The sequence below is a fragment of the Staurois parvus genome, unplaced genomic scaffold, assembly GCF_062004578.1.
Source record: "Staurois parvus isolate SC_StPar_1 unplaced genomic scaffold, SC_StPar_1.0 ptg001708l, whole genome shotgun sequence".
NCBI classification, from domain to species: Eukaryota; Metazoa; Chordata; class Amphibia; order Anura; family Ranidae; genus Staurois; species Staurois parvus.
Window position 1 is genome coordinate 86,754 of NW_028319504.1, and position 20,607 is coordinate 107,360.

The 20,607-nt window shown below is 52.3% G+C and overlaps 1 protein-coding gene across 4 annotated transcripts in view; it reads left to right on the plus strand.

Annotated features, from left to right (window-relative positions):
* LOC149434678 (2-Hydroxyacid oxidase 2-like) overlaps window positions 1-20,607 on the plus strand; it is a 112,185-nt gene that overhangs the window by 57,705 nt on the left and 33,873 nt on the right. For 3 of the 4 annotated variants that reach the window (XM_089663526.1, XM_089663525.1, XM_089663527.1), the window contains exons 2-3: window positions 8,797-8,949; window positions 11,836-11,987. In XM_089663526.1, the coding sequence (XP_089519652.1) occupies window positions 8,819-8,949; window positions 11,836-11,987 (283 nt within the window). In that variant the 5' untranslated portion in view covers window positions 8,797-8,818. Of the gene's footprint in view, window positions 1-3,909; window positions 4,689-8,796; window positions 8,950-11,835; window positions 11,988-20,607 lie in introns of those variants that run through there. The other variant, XM_089663524.1, reaches the window with a different exon arrangement.

Below are 20,607 nucleotides of genomic sequence, written 5' to 3' on the forward strand. Positions count from 1 at the left end.
GAGACACGGTTGTCACCCTATACCAGGAAGTTCCTCAACAAGGACCTTCATTGCAGGATCACCGCGGATTATTTGAATGAAACGAGTTTTGAAATGACCTTTGAAAAGACATTCACGTGTTAAAGTTTATAGGGGATTTTAATGATTGATTCAGCTTTACTTTCCAAGCGCCTGAAAGGATTTCATGTCACGATCCTGTGCTGAATTCTTGGCATCTGACAAATATTTGACAGAATGTGAATTTTAATGTTCAGTCACGGGACTAGAGAGAGACTGTGGGAGCTCTGTGGACAGAAAACTATTTATTTTTATAAAATGCCATTTTCATCCCTTTTTTTTTTTGGCAGCACGACCTGTCCCTGTGCAATGTGTGTCTGCATGGCTGCTTGCAGTCTCCCCCCCCCCCCCGGGGGCGTGTGACAGAGTGACAACGCAGGAGCACTAATGGAAAAAAGGGACAAAGTGTTGTCACCCTATGAGGAAGTGGCTAAACAAGTACTCCGTATTCAGCTGTCAGCCAGGAACCGTTCCCCCTTCCCATCCATACCAAGCCCTTTGGGTCTGATATGGATTTTCAGGGGAGCCCCCATGTCAACATTTTAAAAAAAATGGCATGGGGGTCCCCTCCAAAATCCATACCAGGCCCTTATCCAAGTATGCAGCCTGGCAGTTGAGGAAAGGGGGTACAAATGAGTGCCCCCCCCCCAAACCATACCAGGTCAAATGCTCTCAACATTGAGGGGTGTTTGGGGCAGAGTGGGCTCCCCCCCCCCCCCAAAGCACCCTGTCCCCGTGTTAATCTGGTAGCCGCCTAATATACTGCAATGAGCCGCTACCCTCCCCCCCAATACACTGGGCCCGGCCGCGTATGGCCACAATCTTTATGGTGGCCTTAAGTGGTGCAAATGCGTGGCCGGGCCCAGTGACATCATCCGCCATCTCGGTGGGGGACGGGGGGGGGGGAAGCAGCTCATTGCAACATGGTGGCAGTGCCCTGTGGAATCTTATGCGGCAGCAGTGTCCTGTGGTATCTTAGGTGATGGCAGTGTCCTGTGGTTCCTTAGACAGCGGCAGTGTCCTGTGGTTTCTTAGGCGGCTGCAGTGTCCTGTGGTTTCCTAGGTGTAGGTGGCAGTGTCCTGTGGTTTCCTAGGTGTAGGTGGCAGTGTCCTGTGGTTTCCTAGGTGTAGGCGGCAGTGTCCTGTGGTTTCTTAAAACAGCGGCAGCGACCTGCAGTTTCTTAGGTGGCGGCAGCGTCCTGTGGTATCTTAGGCGGCGGCAGCATCCTGTGGTATCTTAGGCGGTGGCAGCGTCCTGTGGTATTTTAGGCGGCGGCAGCGTCCTGTGGTATCTTAGGCGGCGGCAGCGTCCTGTGGTATTTTAGGCGGCGGCAGCGTCCTGTGGTATCTTAGGCGGTGGCAGCGTCCTGTGGTATCTTAGGCGGCGGCAGCGTCATGCGGTATCTTAGGTGGCGGCAGCGTCCTGTGGTATTTTAGGCGACGGCAGCGTCCTGTGGTTCCTTAGACAGCGGCAGCGTCCTGTGGTTTCTTAGGCAGCAGCGGCAGCGTCCTGTGGTTTCTTAGGCGGCTACAGTGTCCTGTGGTTTCCTAGGTGTAGACGGCAGTGTCCTGTGGTTTCTTAAGACAGCAGCAGCATCCTGTGGTTTCTTAGGCGGTGGCAGCAGTGTCCTGTGGTTTCTTAGGCGGCAGCGGTGGCGGCGGCGGCAGTGTCCTATGGTATCTTAGGCGGCGGCAGCGTCATGCGGTATCTTGGGCGGCGGCAGCGTCCTGTGGTATCTTAGGTGGCGGCAGCGTCATGCGGTATCTTAGGTGGCGGCAGCGTCCTGTGGTATCTTAGGCGGCGGCAGCGTCCTGTGGTTCCTTAGACAGCGGCAGCGTCCTGTGGTTCCTTAGACAGCGGCAGCGTCCTGTGGTTTCTTAGGCGGCTACAGTGTCCTGTGGTTTCCTAGGTGTAGGCGGCAGTGTCCTGTGGTTTCTTAAGACAGCAGCAGCATCCTGTGGTTTCTTAGGCGGCGGCAGCAGTGTCCTGTGGTTTCTTAGGCGGCGGTGGCAGCGGTGGCGGCGGCGGTGGTGGCGGCGGCGGCAGTGTCCTGTGGTTTCTTAGGTGTAGGCGGCAGTGTCCTTTGGTTTCTTAAAACAGCGGCAGCGACCTGCAGTTTCTTAGGCGGCGGCAGCGTCCTGCGGCATCTTAGGCGGCGGCAGCATCCTGCGGCATCTTAGGCGGTGGCAGCATCCTGTGGTATCGTACACGGCAGCAGTGTCCTGTGGTATTGTAGGCGGCGGCAGCGTCCTGTGGTATCTTGGGCAGCGGTAGCGTCCTGTGGTATTTTAGGCGGCGGCAGCATCCTGCGGCATCTTAGGCGGTGGCAGCGTCCTGTGGTATCGTACACGGCAGCAGCGTCCTGTGGTATTTTAGGCGGTGGCAGCGTCCTGTGGTATCTTGGGCAGCGGCAGTGTCCTGTGGTATTTTAGGCGGCGGCAGCGTCCTGTGGTTACTCTTTAATTGGCCCCGCAGTTACCACCCTGTGTCGGGAGCATCTATTTCCAATTTGCATTATACCCTTTCCTTGGGGCCCAGTGGTGGAACGCCATGGGCCCTCTCAGAAGAGTGACCTGTGTGGCCCTGGGAACTCCATCCCTAGTGTCAGCAGGTTTTTATTTATTTTATTATTTACCATTTTATATTTTATCATATATTTTACATTTTTTAGAAGCCCCATTGGGGGGCTTTGATGAGAAAGAAAGAGAGTGGGCGTGGCAGACACGGGAGGAGGGGCAGAACCAGCTTTCTTCTCCACCGTCCATGGTGGGAGGAGGTGGACTGTCGGCACTGGCTCTGGGCTGTGGGAGAGATACTCTCTCAGCTCAGAGCCTCAGGGGACGGTCTATCCGGACAAATCCGCCACAGCAGAGGGGGGAACCTGGCAGATGAGGGGTGAGTGGACGTCGGGGGAGTATACAGGAGCCTGGGGCAGCAGGAGATAGGAGGGGCGGCCTATAGAGGAACTGGCACCCCATTTCTCTCCTGGCACCACAAGCATGGCAAGCCTGGACTGGTCATAGGGCATTTACCGGAATTGCTGGTGTGCCCTATGGCCAGTCCAGGCTTGCATGTTTGGGGTGCCATTAACAATGAATGGCGCTGCAAACGTGACATTTAATTTTTGGAAATACGCACAAAAATGCGCAACTTTGCACTCATACGTGAAACACTCAGGTGTGAACGGAACCTCGTCCTCTTCCAGACGCTCAGGCAGGGTGTCCGCTGTCAGTCCTGAGCTCAGGCAGCAGACAGGGCAGCTTTCTAATGGGTCTTACGGGATGACATTGGGCTGACATATCTGCACTCTGCTCCATCTCTTCATCAAAAGATCATGTGACCCAGTGCCTAGGCTCCAGGCCGCGCGGGCAGCACTGGTGGGAGCCTTTATCAGCCTTTTCTCCAGGAGGGATATTCCAGGCCCTGAAACTCACCTCTCATTCGGTTCGTGTGGCTTTATCTTAATATTCGTCGCATCGTAATAAAAAAGTCGTCGCCTTCACCGTTCTACCAAATCGGGAGCCTCGTCTCTCCTGTAAGAAATCACATAAAATGTACTTTTCTACACAAAACGGTCAAAAAGTGATTCAGGGGTCGATGGTGTTTTGTTGCAGACATGAAAGGGTTCAAATGTTTTGGAATGTAGCAGATGTGAGATGTAATTTGGCGTCTAATGTGTAAACCAGCAGAAGGGTGACAGTTGGGATGGTTGTGTAACTGACACACTGCTGTGATGTGGGGGAGGAGGATGGGGGGTGGTCACTCTTCCCTCCTACTATCCTGCATCAGCAGCTTTGGGTGAGATAGAAGTTGTGCTGGACAGCCGGACACGGGGTGACTACTGACCGAGGGACAGGGGACTGAGCCATCCGCCATGGACTGAGGGCCACCGCCGGACCCAGAGACTCCTCCACACAGGGGACACCACCAGACTTCTCCGCACAGGGGACACCACCAGACTCCTCCACACAGGGGACACCTCCAGACTCCTTCACACAGGGGACAAAACCAGGCTCCTCCACACAGGGGACACCACCAGACTCCTCCACACAGGGGACACCTCCAGACTCCTTCACACAGGGGACAAAACCAAGCTCCTCCACACAGGGGACACCACCAGACTCCTCCACACAGGGGACACCTCCAGACTCCTTCACACAGGGGACAACACCAGGCTCCTCCACACAGGGAACACCACCAGATTCCACACAGGGGACACCACCAGGCTCCTCCGCACAGGGGACACCACCAGGCTTCTCCACACGGGATACTACCAGGCTCCTCTGCACAGGGGACACCACCAGGCTCCTCCGCACAGGGGACACCACCAGACTCCGCACAGGGGACACCACCAGGCTCCTCCGCACAGGGGACACCACCAGGCTCCTCCGCACAGGGGACACCACCAGGCTCCTCCGCACAGGGGAAACCACCAGGCTCCTCCACACAGGGGACACCACCAGACTCCTCCACACAGGGGACACCACCAGGCTCCTCCGCACAGGGGACACCACCAGGCTCCGCACAGGGGACACCACCAGACTCCGCACAGGGGACACCACCAGGCTCCTCCGCACAGGGGACACTGTTCTGGCACAGTAAAGATTGACAGTAACATTTACCTGTACAGGTAAGAATACAAATCTGAGTAATTGTCTGGAAATAGATACCTGAAAACTATGAAATGGCAATAAATGCTTCTCTGCCATAACCCAATCACCAATTACCATTATGTCTGTCCCACCTGTGTGGCGTCTGTCCCACCTGTGTGGCGTCTGTCCCACCTGTATTATGTCTCTCCTACCTGTGTGGTGTCTGTCCCACCTGTGTGGCGTCTGTCCCACCTGTGTGGTGTCTGTCCCACCTGTGTGGTGTCTGTCCCACCTGTGTGGCGTCTGTCCCACCTGTGTGGCGTCTGTCCCACCTGTATTATGTCTCTCCTACCTGTGTGGTGTCTGTCCCACCTGTGTGGTGTCTGTCCCACCTGTGTGGCGTCTGTCCCACCTGTATTATGTCTCTCCTACCTGTGTGGTGTCTGTCCCACCTGTGTGGTGTCTGTCCCACCTGTATGGTGTCTGTCCCACCTGTATTATGTCTCTCCTACCTGTGTGGTGTCTCTTCTACCTGTGTGGTGTCTGTCCCACCTGTATGGTGTCTGTCCCACCTGTGTGGTGTCTGTCCCACCTGTATTATGTCTCTCCTACCTGTGTGGTGTCTCTCCTACCTGTGTGGTGTCTGTCCTACCTACCTGTGATGTCTCTACGGTGTCTGTCCTCACTGGATGTTGTCTTTTCTGTTTGTCCACCTTGGATGCTGTCTGTCCTCCCTTTATAGTGGGGTCTCCAAACTTTCTTAACAAAGGGCCAGTTTGCTGTTCTTCAGATTTTAGGGGGGATGGATTGTGGCCAGATGGAGTAGAAAATGCCCCAGCATCAGTGGGAGGAAAACAATTACATAGTACCTGTGGTAAGTAGGAGGAGGAATAGTGTCCCATCATTGGTGTCAGTGGGAGGAATAGTGTCCCATCATTGGTGTCAGTGGGAGGAATAGTGCCCCATCATTGGTGTCAGTGGGAGGAATAGTGCCCCATCATTGGTGTCAGTGGGAGGAATAGTGCCCTGATGGTATGAGTGGAAGGAATGGTGGTCTATCATTGGTGTCAGTGGGAGGAATAGTGCCCCATCATTGGTGTCAATGGAAGAAATAGTGCCCTGATGGTATGAGTGGGAGGAATAGTGTTCCATCATCGGTGTCAGTGGGAGGAATAGTGCCCCATCATTGGTGTCAGTGGGAGGAATAGTGTCCCATCATTGGTGTCTGTGGGAGGAATAGTGCCCCATCATTGGTGTCAGTGGGAGGAATAGCGCCCCATCATTGGTGTCAGTGGGAGGAATAGTGCCCCATCGTTGGTGTCTGTGGGAGGAATAGTGCCCCATCATTGGTGTCTGTGGGAGAAATGGTGCCCCATCATTGGTGTCAGTGGGAGGAATAGTGCCCCATCATTGGTGTCTGTGGGAGAAATGGTGCCCCGTCATTGGTGTCAGTGGGAGGAATAGTGTCCCATCATTGGTGTCAGTGGGAGGAATAGTGCCCCATCATTGGTGTCAGTGGGAGGAATAGTGTCCCATCATTGGTGTCAATGGAAGAAATAGTGCCCTGATGGTGTGAGTGGAAGGAATGGTGGTCTATCATTGGTGTCAGTGGGAGGAAGTGTCCCATCATTGGTGTCAGTGGGAGAAATAGTGCCCCATCATTGGTGTCAGTGGGGGGAATAGTGTCCCATCATTGGTGTCAGTGGGAGGAATAGTGCCCCATCATTGGTGTCAGTGGGGGGAATAGTGTCCCATCATTGGTGTCTGTGGGAGAAATGGTGCCCCATCATTGGTGTCAGTGGGATGAATAGTGCATCATCATTGGTGTCAGTGGGAGGAATGGTGCCCTATCATTGGTGTCTGTGGAAGGAATAGTGCCCCATCATTGGTATCAGTGGGAGGAATAGTGCCCCATCATTGGTGTCAGTGGGATGAACAGTGCCCCATCATTGGTGTCAGTGGGAGGAATAGTGTCCCATCATTGGTGTCAGTGGGAGGAATGGTGCCCCATCATTGGTGTCAGTGGGAGGAATTGTGCACCATCATTGGCGTCAGTGGAAGGAATAGTGTACCATCATTGGTGTCTGTGGAAGGAATAACGCCCCATCATTGGTATCAATGGGAGGATTTATGCCTTATTGTTGGTGTCAGTGGAAGGAATAGTGCCCCACCCCATTTGTATGAGTGGAAGGAGTGGTGTCTCATTGTTCTCTCCATTGGAAGGAATAGTGCCTCAGGGGACGCATAAAAGCAAGCAAAGGGCTGCATCTGGCCCTTGGGTCACAGTATGGAGACCCCCTGCTTTATAGTGTCTGTCATCCCTCCATGGTGCTTGTCCAGTGCCTATCCTTCCTGTGTTGTGTTTGTTCTGTGTTTGCCCTTCTTGCATAGAGTCTTTCCAGTGGCTTTCCTCTCTGCATGGTGTCTCTCTGGTGTAGGTCCTCTCTATAGGGTGTCTTTCTGGTGTCAGTCTTCTCTGCATTGTGTCTCTCTGGTGTCATTCCTCTATGTAGGGTGTATCTCTGGTGTCGGTCCTTTCTGTATGGTGTCTCCGTGGTGTCAGTGTGCTCTGTATGGTGTCTCTAGTGTCGGCCCTCTCTGTATGGTGTCTCTCTGGTGTCAATCCTCTCTGTATGGTGTCTTTGGTGTCAGTCCTTTCTGTATGGTGTCTCTCTGGTGTCGGTCCTTTCTGTATGGTGTCTCCGTGGTGTCAGTCTGCTCTGTATGTCTCTAGTGTGGGCCCTCTCTGCAGGGGGTCTCTCTGGTGTCGATCCTCTCTGTATGGTGTCTCTCTGGTGTCAATCCTCTCTGTATGGTGTCTTTGGTGTCAGTCCTCTCTGTATGGTGTCTCTCTGGTGTCGGTCCTTTCTGTATGGTGTCTCTATGGTGTCAGTCTGCTCTGTATGGTGTCTCTAGTGTCGGCTCTCTCTGCAGGGGGTCTCTCTGGTGTCAATCCTCTCTGCAGGGGGTCCCTCTGGTGTCAATCCTCTCTGTATGGTGTCTCTCTGGTGTCAGTCCTCTCTGCAGGGGGTCTCTCTGGTGTCAATCCTCTCTGTATGGTGTCTCTCTGGTGTCAGTCCTCTCTGCAGGGTGTCTCCCTGGTGTCAATCCTCTCTGTAAGGTGTCTCTCTCCTCTCCATATGGTGTCTCTCTTCCTTGTAAGTGCCAGTGATGAATTTAGTCGTATTTTCCTCTTAGAGCACATACAGCCAGGCATACAGGATTTTCTGCATCCCTACAATGGCTCAAAAGAACAGTCTAGGGTTCCTTTTTAGATTTTTATTGGGAACAATGAACTTGGAGAGGGAGTATGAGATACCTGGTAGACTTGGACAACTTGAGGACTCCTTAACTTCCTGTCTGTATCTATACAAAAAAGGAATGTCCCACAGGATCTCGAAGCTGATGGTGACCTGTACTCCTTCCAGAGTTTAAAAGCTGCCCACAGTCAATAACTCTTAAGCACCGGGGTTATTTGGGGTCCACAGGATCATCGGTTGCCTCCTGCCGATATCCAACAGGCTCTTCCTAATTAGGGAGATGTAGAGTCACACCACCATAGGACATCTGGACTCCTTCCCACCAACTTCCTCATGGATCTCTCCAGACCCAACTTGATCCCTGGACTTGAATTTGTGAATAGCCCCACCTCAGCTAAGGCTAGCTGGGACCTCTGTATCTTCCTGGTGGCTCTTTCCCAAACTTCTGCCCCTGGGGTCTCCTCCTGCAGGACTGGACCCAGGAACTCTGCACACAGCTGCTCAGACCTCAGACTATTTATGGGTTCTCTAACCACCTTCTGGGCACACCTGCATATTGCCTAACTATTGTCTGTCCTCCTTGCATGGTGTCTGTCCATTGCCTGTCCTCCCTGTAAGGTTTCTCTCCAGTTTCTGTCCTCACGGCACAGCCAGGGGCGGACTGACCATTTGGAAACTCGGGCACTGCCCGAGGGCCCGGGGTCAATAGGGGGCCCCACGAGATGCCCCTGGTACCTTTTTCATAGACTTTTTTGAGTTTGGGCAAGGACAGAGGGGCCCCAATATCCCCTATTGCCCGGGGGCCCCATGAGTTGTCAATCCGCCCCTGGGCACAGCAATTGCCTTCTGTAGTTCCTCTGACCCTTTCCTTGTCTCTCCTCCTCAGGTCGGGGCTGGGGGATGCCGAAATGCCCCTCATTTGCCTGTCGGACTTCGAAGCCTACGCCAAAGATCATTTGCCGAAAGCCACCTGGGAGTATTATGCCGCAGGGGCCGATGACTGCTGTACACGGGACGACAACTTGCTCGCCTTCAAACGGTAAGCAGAGAGGATTCTGGAGGAACTTCCTTCACCTACAATGATAAAGCAGAACTCCAGCCAAAACATTTATTGCATTTTGAAGAGAAGGGTCAGGTCATCAGCCGGGCCTTTATACCATCTGTGCCACCATTGGTGCAATTCCCTTCATGCTCTGCAAGTTCTATCAAACGTGTTTTAAAGGTCGAGGCCAATCAGAATCACTAGTAAATGTACACATCAGGTTAGGTCCATCTGCCAGATCTATCAGGAGAGACTCCGCGAGGACAAAGTGCAATCATCCAAAATCCATCAACCAGCCAGATATTCCAGTACAAAGGGTGGACCGCCGAAAGTTTAAAGGGACATTTCACCCCAAACTGTCACTTCAGGGTTAAGTCGATGATAGAAATTTAAAGGCTTTCTTCTACTTTTTGTTGACTCTATTGGTGAGATCTCAGTGCTGAAAGGTGGCAGTTGAGGTGTTCAAACTGCAACTGGGTGGAGGCTCGGAGTTCTGTTCAACTGCAATTGTGGATTATGTAGCTCATGTTATCTAATGAATGGCTGGCAGGATTGTGGACCGTGTGCATGCGTCCCCCAGGTCCCACACCTACACATGGTGAGGGGGTTCCAGGGTTTATAACCAATATGGAAGAAACCTTTTATTTTCTCAAATTCTTAAGAAGTTCTGATTTGGGTCCTGGAGCCCGGAGGTTTGGTAGCCACATCTTACCTGGTAGCCAGACCTCGGTTGTCCACAGGCTTTTATATCTGTGACCTGACTGATGATCACGGCTCTCTCTCCTTTATACACCGATCTTTTTGACCACCCACCTAATATTGAGTAGGTCCCCCTTTTGCCACCAAAAAAGCCCTGACCCATTGAGATATGGACCCCAGTAGACCTCTGAAGGTATGCTGTGGTATCTGGCACCAAGCCATCAGTAGTAGATCCTGTAAGTTTGGAGGTGGGGCCTCCATGGATCGGACTTGTTTTTCCAGCACATCCCACAGATGCTTGATGTACTGAGATCTGGAGAATTTGGAGGCAAAGTCAACACTGCAGACTCGTTGTGCTCCTCAAACCATATTTGCCGTGTGGCAGGACACATTATCCTGCTGGAAGAGGCCACTGCCATCAGGGAGTATCATTTCCATGAAAGGGTGGTCTTGGTCACCAACAATGTTTCGGTAGGTGATATGTGTCAAGTAACATCCACATGAATGGCAGGAGCCATGGTTTCCCAGCAGAACATCGCCCAAAGCATCACGCTGCCTCCACTGGCTTGTTTTCTTCCCATACTGCATCCTGATGCCATCTCTTCCTCAGGTAAGTGACACACACCCACCCGGCCATCCACATGATGTAATAGAAAACTTGATTCCTCAGACCGGGCCACCTTCTTCCATTGCTACGTGGTCCAGTTCTGATGCTCACGTACCCATTGAAGGCACTTTTGGCTGTGGACACGGGTTAGTATGGGCCCCCTGACCTGTCAATGGCTACACAGCCCCTGAGATGCTCTTTTTTTTCTGCTTTGCTCACATCAGCTTCAGGAACAACATGTTCACTCGCTGCCTAACATTTTCCACCCACTTGCAGATGCCATTCCAATGAGATAATCAATGTTCACTTTATCTGTCAGTGGTCATAACATTATAGCTGACCTGTGTGTATCCTCATCAATGATCTCTCCCCCCCCTCTCTCTCCCCCCCTCTCTCGCCCCTCTCTCTCTCTCCTATCTCTCCCCCCTCCCCCTCTCTCTCTCCTATTCCCCCCCCCCTCTCTCTCTCATCTCTAACTCTTTCTCTCCCTCCCCTCCCCCCCCTCTCTCCCCCCCCTCTCTCTCTCCCCTCTCTCTCTCCTATCTCTCCCCCCCCCTCTCTCTTTCTCTCTCTCTCATCTCTAACTCTTTCTCTCTCTCTCATCTCTAACTCTTTCTCCCCCCCCCTCTCTCTCCCCTTCCCCCCCTCTCTCTCCCCCTCTCTCCCTATCTCTCCCCCTCTATCTTCCTCTATCTCCCTCTCTCTCCCCTTCTCTCTCTCTTTCACCCCTTCCCCCCTCCATCCCTCTCCCCCCCTCCTCTCTCTGTCTCTCTTTCTCTCCCCCCCCCCCTCTCGTCCTCTCTCTCTCTCCCCTTCCCCCTTTCTCTCTCTCCCTCTCTCCCCTCCTCCCCTCTCTCTCTCTCCCCTCTCCTTCTCTCTCTCCCCCTTTCCCCCTCCCCCCTCTCTCTCCCCTCTCTCCCTCTCTCTCCCCCCCCCTCTCTCCTTCTCTCTCTCTCTCCCCCCTTCCCCCTCTCTCCCCCCATCCTCCCTCTGTCTCTCTTTCTCTCCCCCCTCTCTCTCTCCCCTCTCTCTCCCCCTCTCCCCCCCCTCTCCCTCTCCCTCCCCCTCTCCCCCCCTCTCTCTCCCTCTCCCCCCCCCCTCTCCCCCCCTCTCTCTCCCTCTCCCCCCCCTCTCTCTCCCTCTCCCCCCCCTCTCTCTCTTTCTCCCTGGCATCTGCCACCAGGCTCCAAGGAAAGGGTCCCCGGGCTTGGAGCTGCTCAGTCACAAATGCCCGGGCCTATTGTTTGTCCTAGTCCAGGCCTGGGGGGGGGAACCCTATGAGCCAGGAACCTGCCTGGGTTTAGTTATTGGCTTGGACTAGCAGAAATGATGTTTGTTTTTTTGCTGTGGACTTGCTGTACAAAGTCCTCCTGCTTTGAAACTGTTTGTTTTACAAATGTACAGAACAAATCTTCCTGCACTGTTCCTGGGGGTCCCAGTTTGCTACGGCCACAACCAGTGGAGTCTGCCCCCCTTGCAATATTTTAAATATTTTTGATGAACGTAATGAATTTTATGTTTTAGGTATGAAGACGAGTATTTCTACAAAGTGGAGTAATTGTGAAATGTCTTTGCAGTATTCGGCTGAGACCTCGTATGCTGCGCGATGTGTCGGTCACGGATACAAGGACCACGATTTTGGGAACAGAGGTCAGCTGTCCGATCGGGATAGCACCTACAGCCTTCCACTGCCTGGCATGGCCGGATGGAGAGATGAGCACCGCCAGAGGTAGGGCATACCAATATGAACTGGGCTTGAAGCTTGACTTGCCATTGAAAGATTTAGACCCTGATTCATCAAGCTGCCATGCTTTTATTAGAAACCTAAAACTGCAATTAACGCATGCAAAAGTAGACCCTCAGTCGGTGCTTACTGTAGGTTACTTTAGCATGCCTTAAGTGGGCAGCACTCACCCCTGGGAGAGGCCGCTGAGAACATGCCCAGGTCCCCCTTCCTATTACAGACGTAGTTTCAATCACAACGACAACACAGGCTCAGTCGAGAGGATGGCTTTTTTATGGACTGTATTGCAGAAACCTGTACAGGAGAGGAGATAAGGATTCAGGATACTCCAAAATGACAGCAAAGGACAACCAGAGGACAACTTCATTCTGAAGTCTCTTGAAACAGGATAACAGGGAATGGCCAGGAAATCTGGAACTCTGTAAGAGCCGTCCCGGTCCATAACTTCTGTCACGTCTGGCACTTTACTCCCTCTAGCACATGCACACCTGGAATCCCACGTAAGGTCCTACTTACACTATCCTTGGGGTTGTCACTTGGAGAGTTAGCGAGAGGAGGACAGCCGGGATGGCTCTCCCAACAAAGTGGAGGAAGGGGCGAAGGCTTCAAATGACAGACTGGAAACACTGCTAATCCCAGTTTGGGAAAACCAATTCACTCATCAAATCTGATGGCACTGGAGAGCTTTTTAGGAGGACAGGGGATAGTATGCCACACCATGAATCCTCATGGTCAATGTCACACCACGAATCCTCTTGGTCAATGTCACACCACGAATCCTCTTGGTCAATGTCACGCCACGAATCCTCTTGGTCAATGTCACACCACGAATCCTCTTGGTCAATGTCACACCACGAATCCTCTTGGTCAATGTCACACCACGAATCCTCTTGGTCAATGTCACATCAAGAATCCTCTTGGTCAATGTCACACCACGAATCCTCTTGGTCAATGTCACACCACGAATCCTCTTGGTCAATGTCACACCACGAATCCTCTTGGTCAATGTCACACCACGAACCCTGATGGTCAATGTCACACCTCAAATCCTGATGGTCAATGTCACACCACGAATCCTCTTGGTCAATGTCACATCAAGAATCCTCTTGGTCAATGTCACACCACGAATCCTCTTGGTCAATGTCACACCACGAATCCTCTTGGTCAATGTCACACCACGAATCCTCTTGGTCAATGTCACACCACGAATCCTCTTGGTCAATGTCACACCTCAAATCCTGATGGTCAATGTCACGCCATGAATCCTCATGGTCAATGCCACATCGCAAATCCTCATGGTCAATGTCACACCATGAACCCTCATGGTCAATGTCACGCCATGAATCCTCATGGTCAATGCCACATCGCGAATCCTCTTGGTCAGTACCACACCACAAATCGTTTTGGTCAGTGCCACAGAACAAATACTCTTGGCCAGTGCCACAGCCAGTGTGGACAGGAAAGAAAGCATAGTCTCTCCCAACAAAATGGAGGAAGTGGTGAAGGCTTCAAAAAACTGACTGGAAATACTGCTAATCCCAGTTTGTTAAAACCAAATCACTCATTAAATCTGATGGCAATTGGGAGCCTTTCAGGAGGATAGGAGACAGTATGCCACACCATGAATGCTCACCATCAGATGTTTGCCCCTTTATATGGTCAGTGCCACACCACGAATCCTCATGGTCAGTGCCACACCACGAATCCTCATGGTCAGTGCCACACCACGAATCCTCATGGTCAGTGCCACACCACGAATCCTCATGGTCAGAGCCACACCATGAATCCTCTTGGTCAATGCCACACCACACATCCTCTTGGTCAGTGCCACACCATGAATCCTCTTGGTCATTGCCGCACCACAAATCCTCTTGGTCATTGCCGCACCACGAATCCTCTTGGTCAGTGCCGCACCACGAATCCTCTTGGTTAGCGCCGCACCACGAATCCTCTTGGTCAGTGCCGCACCACGAATCCTCTTGGTCAGTGCCGCACCACGAATCCTCTTGGTCAGTGCCGCACCACGAATCCTCTTGGTTAGTGCCGCACCACAAATCCTCTTGGTCATTAAGAGTTAGTGAATGGAGGACTGCCATGGTGAACGGGAAACAAAGCGTAGGCTCTCCCAACAAATGTGGAGGAAGTGGTGAAGGCTTCAAAAGACATGCTAGAAACACTGACAATTCTAGTTTGGGAAAACCAAATCACTCATGAAATTTGAGGGCATTGGAAAGTCCGCCAAGAGGATAGGGGACAGTATGCCACGCCATGAATCCTCATGGTCAATTCCAGACCACAACTTCTCATGGTCAGTGCCACGCCATGAATCCTCATGGTCAATTCCAGACCACAACTTCTCATGGTCAGTGCCACGCCATGAATCCTCATGGTCAATTCCAGACCACAACTTCTCATGGTCAGCGCCACGCCATGAACCCTCATGGTCAATCCCAGACCACAACTTCTCATGGTCAGCGCCACGCCATGAATCCTCATGGTCAATCCCAGACCACAACTTCTCATGGTCAGCGCCACGCCATGAATCCTCATGGTCAATTCCAGACCACAACTTCTCATGGTCAGCGCCACGCCATGAATCCTCATGGTCAATTCCAGACCACAACTTCTCATGGTCAGCGCCACGCCATGAATCCTCATGGTCAATCCCAGACCACAACTTCTCATGGTCAGTGCCACGCCATGAATCCTCATGGTCAATCCCAGACCACAACTTCTCATGGTCAGCGCCACGCCATGAATCCTCATGGTCAATTCCAGACCACAACTTCTCATGTGTCAGGGCAGGAGCTGAGGAACGGACAGGCAGGCCTAACAATGTAACGCACTGGCTGACGACAACCACCACCCACAGACCGAAGTCCCTCAGGGCGCGGAGTCTAAGTCCCAGGCTGCCCTTCACCAGGGCCCCTGATGGTGGGGGTGGACTTGACGCAGCCAGGAACCAGGTCGCGGCCCCCGAGACACCTCAGCTGCGGTAATGGCCGCCGCCAATGGCGTGTAACTGGTGGAAGAGACAAAAGAGTAGTCAGACAAGCCGGGGTCAACAACAACAGGACAAAACGGTACAGGACAGCAGACAAGAATCACAGGTCACGAGCCGGGTTCAGCAACAGAGGATCAGATCAAAGGAGAATACAAAGAATAGTCAAGTCACAAGCCGAATCAGAATACCAGGAGAGTCACAAGAGCCAGAACAGAGTAATAGCAACACAAAGACACAAGACACAAGTGCAAAGAGCATGTGCGGGTCACAGGCTTATATGTCATCAGCCACACCCCTCTGGGGGATGGACCACAGAAACCTGAAGGCATAAAAGGATTCCCATCATGCACAGCAGAATCCAAGATGGACGCCAGCACATGGAGTAACATAACCTCAGGGAAAAGGTAGGACCTTGACAGTACCTCCTCCTCAAGGGCCCCTCCCCCTCCGCGGCTCAACAAAAGGTTTCTGAGGAAAGCGGGTATGAAAAGCGCGGAGGAGGGCAGGAGCATGGACATCCGCGGAAGGAACCCAGGAACGCTCCTCGGGACCATAACCGCGCCAATGAACCAGGAACTGTAATCGACCGCGCACCAATCGAGAGTCCAGGATCCGGCTCACCTCATACTCCTCATGACCGTCAACCCGGACCGGACGGGGCCGAGGCAGAGAGGTAGTGAAACGATTGCAGATCAGAGGTTTCAACAGGGAAACATGAAAGATATTGGAGATCCGCATCCCAGACGGAAGGGCAAGGGCATAGGCCACCGGATTCACTTTGCGGAGAATGCGGAAAGGACCGACAAAACGGGGAGCTAGTTTGGGTGTGGGCACCCGAAGATTGAGGTTGCGAGTAGACAACCACACCCGATCGCCGACCTGGTAAGAAGGAGCGGGCAACCGTCTGCGATCAGCCTGGAACTTCTGGCGCTGAGCTGAGTCCCTCAAGGCCCTCTGGATCTGCCCCCATGAAGAACGCAGGGCAGCAAGATGGTTCTCCACAGCCGGAATGTCCTGTGGTGAGAACCTCTCAGGTAATACCGCGGGTTGGAACCCATAGTTGGCCATGAAGGGAGACATCCCGGAGGAGGAGTTGACCGCCGAGTTCCTGGCAAACTCTGCCCATGGCCCAATCGTCCTGATGGTCTGAAATATAACACCGAAGGAATTGTTCTAAGGCTTGATTGGAACGCTCCGCAGCCCCATTGGACTGCGGGTGGTAGGCTGAAGAAAAGGAGAGACTAATACCCAACTGGGAGCAGAAGGCGCGCCAAAATCTGGACACGAACTGACTCCCGCGGTCTGAGACAATCACCTTAGGTAACCCATGCAGGCGAAAAACCTCCCTGGAAAAGACCGTGGCCAGTTCTTGCGCTGTTGGTAATTTCCTGAGTGGAATGCAATGGCACATCTTGGAAAACCGATCGACGATCATGAGGATGACCGTATGACCCCGAGACACCGGGAGGTCTACAATAAAGTCCATCCCTAGATGTGACCAAGGACGCTCCCCATTGGGAATGGGTTGCAGAAGACCCAAAGGGAGATGGCGTGGAGACTTATTCTGGGCACAGATCGAACATGCCGCTACATAAGAGGCAATGTCGGCACGGAGGGTTGGCCACCAGAATAAGCGAGAGACGACCCAACACAGCTGGTTCTTCCCCGGATGCCCGGCAGTTTTGGCGTTATGGTAGGTATGCAGCAGGCGGGTGCGCAATCCCTCGGGTACAAAACATCTACCCTCCGGCTTCCCGGGAGGAGCATCAGTTTGAGCCGCCAAAATCTGCTCCCCAAGGGGAGAGGTCAGACTGGTGCGAATGGCAGACAGGATCTGATCTGGAGGTATAAGTGAGATTGGCTCAGAGTCCTCCCTGGACAACTCAGAGTATTGGCGTGATAACGCATCAGCCCTGACATTCTTGGAACCAGGCAAATATGAAACCACATAGTTGAAGCGTGACAAGAACAGAGCCCATCTGGCCTGGCGGGGTGTCAATCTCTTGGCCTCCGAAAGATAGGTCAGGTTCTTGTGATCGGTAAGAATGAGGACCGGAACCGCGGAACCCTCGAGCAGGTGCCTCCATTCCTTGAGAGCCAGAATGATTGCCAACAACTCCCTATCTCCAATCTGGTAGTTGCACTCAGCCAAGGAAAGCTTCCTGGAGTAGAACCCGCAGGGAAGTAGGGGTCCATCGGGCGACCGACGCTGAGACAGGAGAGCCCCTACTCCCGTCTCGGAAGCATCAACTTCGAGGACGAAGGGCAACCCAGGATTGGGATGCGAAAGAATCGGAGCCGAAGCAAAGGCAGCTTTCAGAGCCTCGAAAGCTATGATGGCCTCGGATGGCCACTCGTGAGGGTTACTCCCCTTCTTGGTTAGGTTAGAGAGAGGCTTTGCCAATGTGGAGAAGTTCCTGATGAACTTCCGATAGTAGTTGGCAAAACCCAGAAAGCGCTGAATGGGCCAAAGACCATTGGGACGAGGCCACTGCAGAACCGCCCCAACCTTCTGAGGGTCCATGGAAAATCCCTCCGCGGAAATTATGTACAGTTGCAAGAAAAAGTATGTGAACCCCTTAGGATTACGTGGAGTTTTGCATGAATTGAGCATAAAATGTGCTCTAAACGTCATCTAAGTCACAACAATAGAAGAACACAGTCTGCTGAACATAATACTACACAAACATTAGATGTTGCCATGGTTTAATTGCACATAACATGTAAACATTCACAGTGCAGGGAGGAAAAAGTATGTGAGGCCCTAGCTTAATGACTTCTCCCAGAGCTAATTGGAGCCAGGAGTGAGCCAACCTTGACTCCAATCAGTGTGATGATATTGGATGTGTTGCTGACAGCTGTCCTGCCCTTAAAAAACACACACCTGTTTTGGGTTTACTGGTTTCAAGAAGCACTGTCTGATGTGAACCATGCCTCGCTGAAAAGAGCTCTCAGAAGACCTACGATCAAGAATTGTTGACTTGCATGAAGCTGGAAAGGGTTACAAAAGTATCTCCTTGAGCCTTGATGTTCATGTGTCCACGGTAAGACAGACTGTCTAAAATGGAGAAAGTTTAGCACTGTTGCTACTCTCCCTAGGTGTGGTCGTCCTGTAAAATGACTGCAAGAGCACAGCGCAGAATGCTGCATGAGGTAAAGAAGAATCCCAGAGTGTCAGCTAAAGACCTACAGAAATCTCTGGCACATGCTAACATTTGTGTTGACACATCTACAATAAGGAAAACATGAAACAAGAATGGAGTACATGAGAGGACACCACGGAGGAAGCCATTGCTGTCCAAAAAGAATATTGCAGCACGTTTGAAGTTTGCAAAAGAGTACCTGGATGTTCCACAGCACTACTGGCAGAATATACTGTGGACAGATGAAACCAAGATTGAGTTGTTTGGGAAGAACACACAAACACTATGTGTGGAGAAAAAAAGGCACAGCACACCAACATCAAAACCTCATCCCCACTGTGAAACATGGCGGAGGGAGCATCATGGTTTGGGGCTGCTTTGTTGCCTCAGGGCCTGGACGGATTGTTGTCATTGATGGGAAAACGAATTCCTGAGTTTATCAAGACATTTTGCAGGAAAACGTACGACCATCTGTCCGCCAACTGAAGCTCCGCAGAGGATGGGTGATGCAACAGGACAATGACCCAAAGCATACAAGTAATTCAACAAAACAATGGCTGCAACAGCACAGAATACACCTTCTGGAGTGACCCAGTCAGAGTCCTGACCTCAACCCGATTGAAATTGTGTGGCATGACCTTAAGAGAACGATTCACACCAGACATCCCAAGAATATTGCTACACTGAAACAGTTTTGTGAAGAGGAATGGTCCAAAATGACTCCAGATCGTTGTGCAGGTCTGATCTGCAACTACAGGAAATGTTTGGTTGAGGTTATTGCTGCCAAAGGAGGGTCAACCAGTTATTAAGTCCAAAGGTTCACATACTTTTTCCTCCCTGCACTGTGAATGTTTACATGTTATGTGCAATTAAACCATGGCAACATCTAATGTTTGTGTAGTATTATGTTCAGCAGACTGTGTTCTTCTATTGTTGTGACTTAGATGACGTTCAGAGCACATTTTATGCCAAATTCATGCAAAACTCCACGTAATCCCAAGGGGTTCACATACTTTTTCTTGCAACTGTAGCCCAAAAAGGCAACTTGGGATCGATGGAACTCGCACTTCGAGTTTACAAAAGAGTCCGTTCTCACGCAATCGTTGCAGCACCCGCTTGACATCCTGGAGATGGGACTCCATGGAGGCAGAGTAAACCAAGATGTCATCCAGGTAAACCACAACGCACTGCTGCAACAAATCACGAAGGACATCGTTTATGAATTCCTGAAAAACCGCGGGCGCGTTACACAATCCGAAGGGCATCACCAGGTATTCGTAGTGCCCGGTTCTGGTGTTAAACGCGGTCTTCCACTCATCCCCCTGTCTGATCCGTACGAGGTTGTATGCCGCCCTAAGGTCGAGTTTGGTAAAGACTGTTGCGCCCTTAAGGCGGTCGAACAACTCAGAAATCAAAGGAATTGGATATGCATTTTTAATGGTAATCCGATTGAGACCCCTATAATCGATGCAGGGCCTCAATTCACCACCTTTCTTCTTTACGAAAAAAAACCCGCTCCTGCTGGGGAAGTAGACTTACGAATGTGCCCCCGGGAAAGCACATCCACAACGTACTCCTCCATGGCCTTATTCTCCGCAACCGAGAGAGGATACACCCTGCCACGCGGAGGAGTGGCCCCGGGTTGCAAGGATATGGCGCAGTCGTAAGGACGATGCGGCCGTAAGGTACCAGCGCGTACCTTATCAAACACGTCCTGGTACTCCCCATAGTCTGTGGGCAACGCAGAGTCCGAGGAGGCACACAATACCTTAACCGGCCCCCGGATTCACCCGGCCCCACACTGTGGAGACCATGAGAGAATCTCGGCTGTTTGCCAATTGAAGGTTGGATTGTGCCTCTGGAGCCAGGGATACCCCAAAACCACCGAATAGAGTGGGGAAGAAATCACCTGAAAACAGGCCAACTCCCTGTGAACAGCCCCAATGGCTACCTCTATCGGCAGAGTCTCGTGGGTAACCTGCGGCGGTTGCAGGGGCCTGCCATCTATCGCTTCAAGAACCAATGGGGCAGCACGAGCCTGCAGGGGAATGGAGTGCTGTGCAGCAAACGAGCTGTCCAAGAACAACCCACCGGCCCCAGAGTCTACCAACGCCTGGGCCGTCACCGAGCCCCCCGTCCAAGAAAGGACCACGGTGATCAGTGGCTTATCCTTGCGGAACGCCGGGGACGAGGAAACTCCACCCAAGATCTGTCCCCGACATGATCTCAGGTGCGAGCGTTTCCCGGACGGACCGGACAAGACTGCCGAAAGTGCCCACCGTGGCCACAGTACAGGCAGCGACCCTCCCGACGCCGAGCGGCCCGCTCCCCCTCGGAAAGGCGAGCAAACCCCAGCTGCATGGGTTCCCCACCAGACAATCTATCCCCAGGAGGCGTGGGAGGAGAGGGAGGAACGGGTGGGAAAGAAAACGCAGGTGCCAGTCGATTGGAAGGCCTC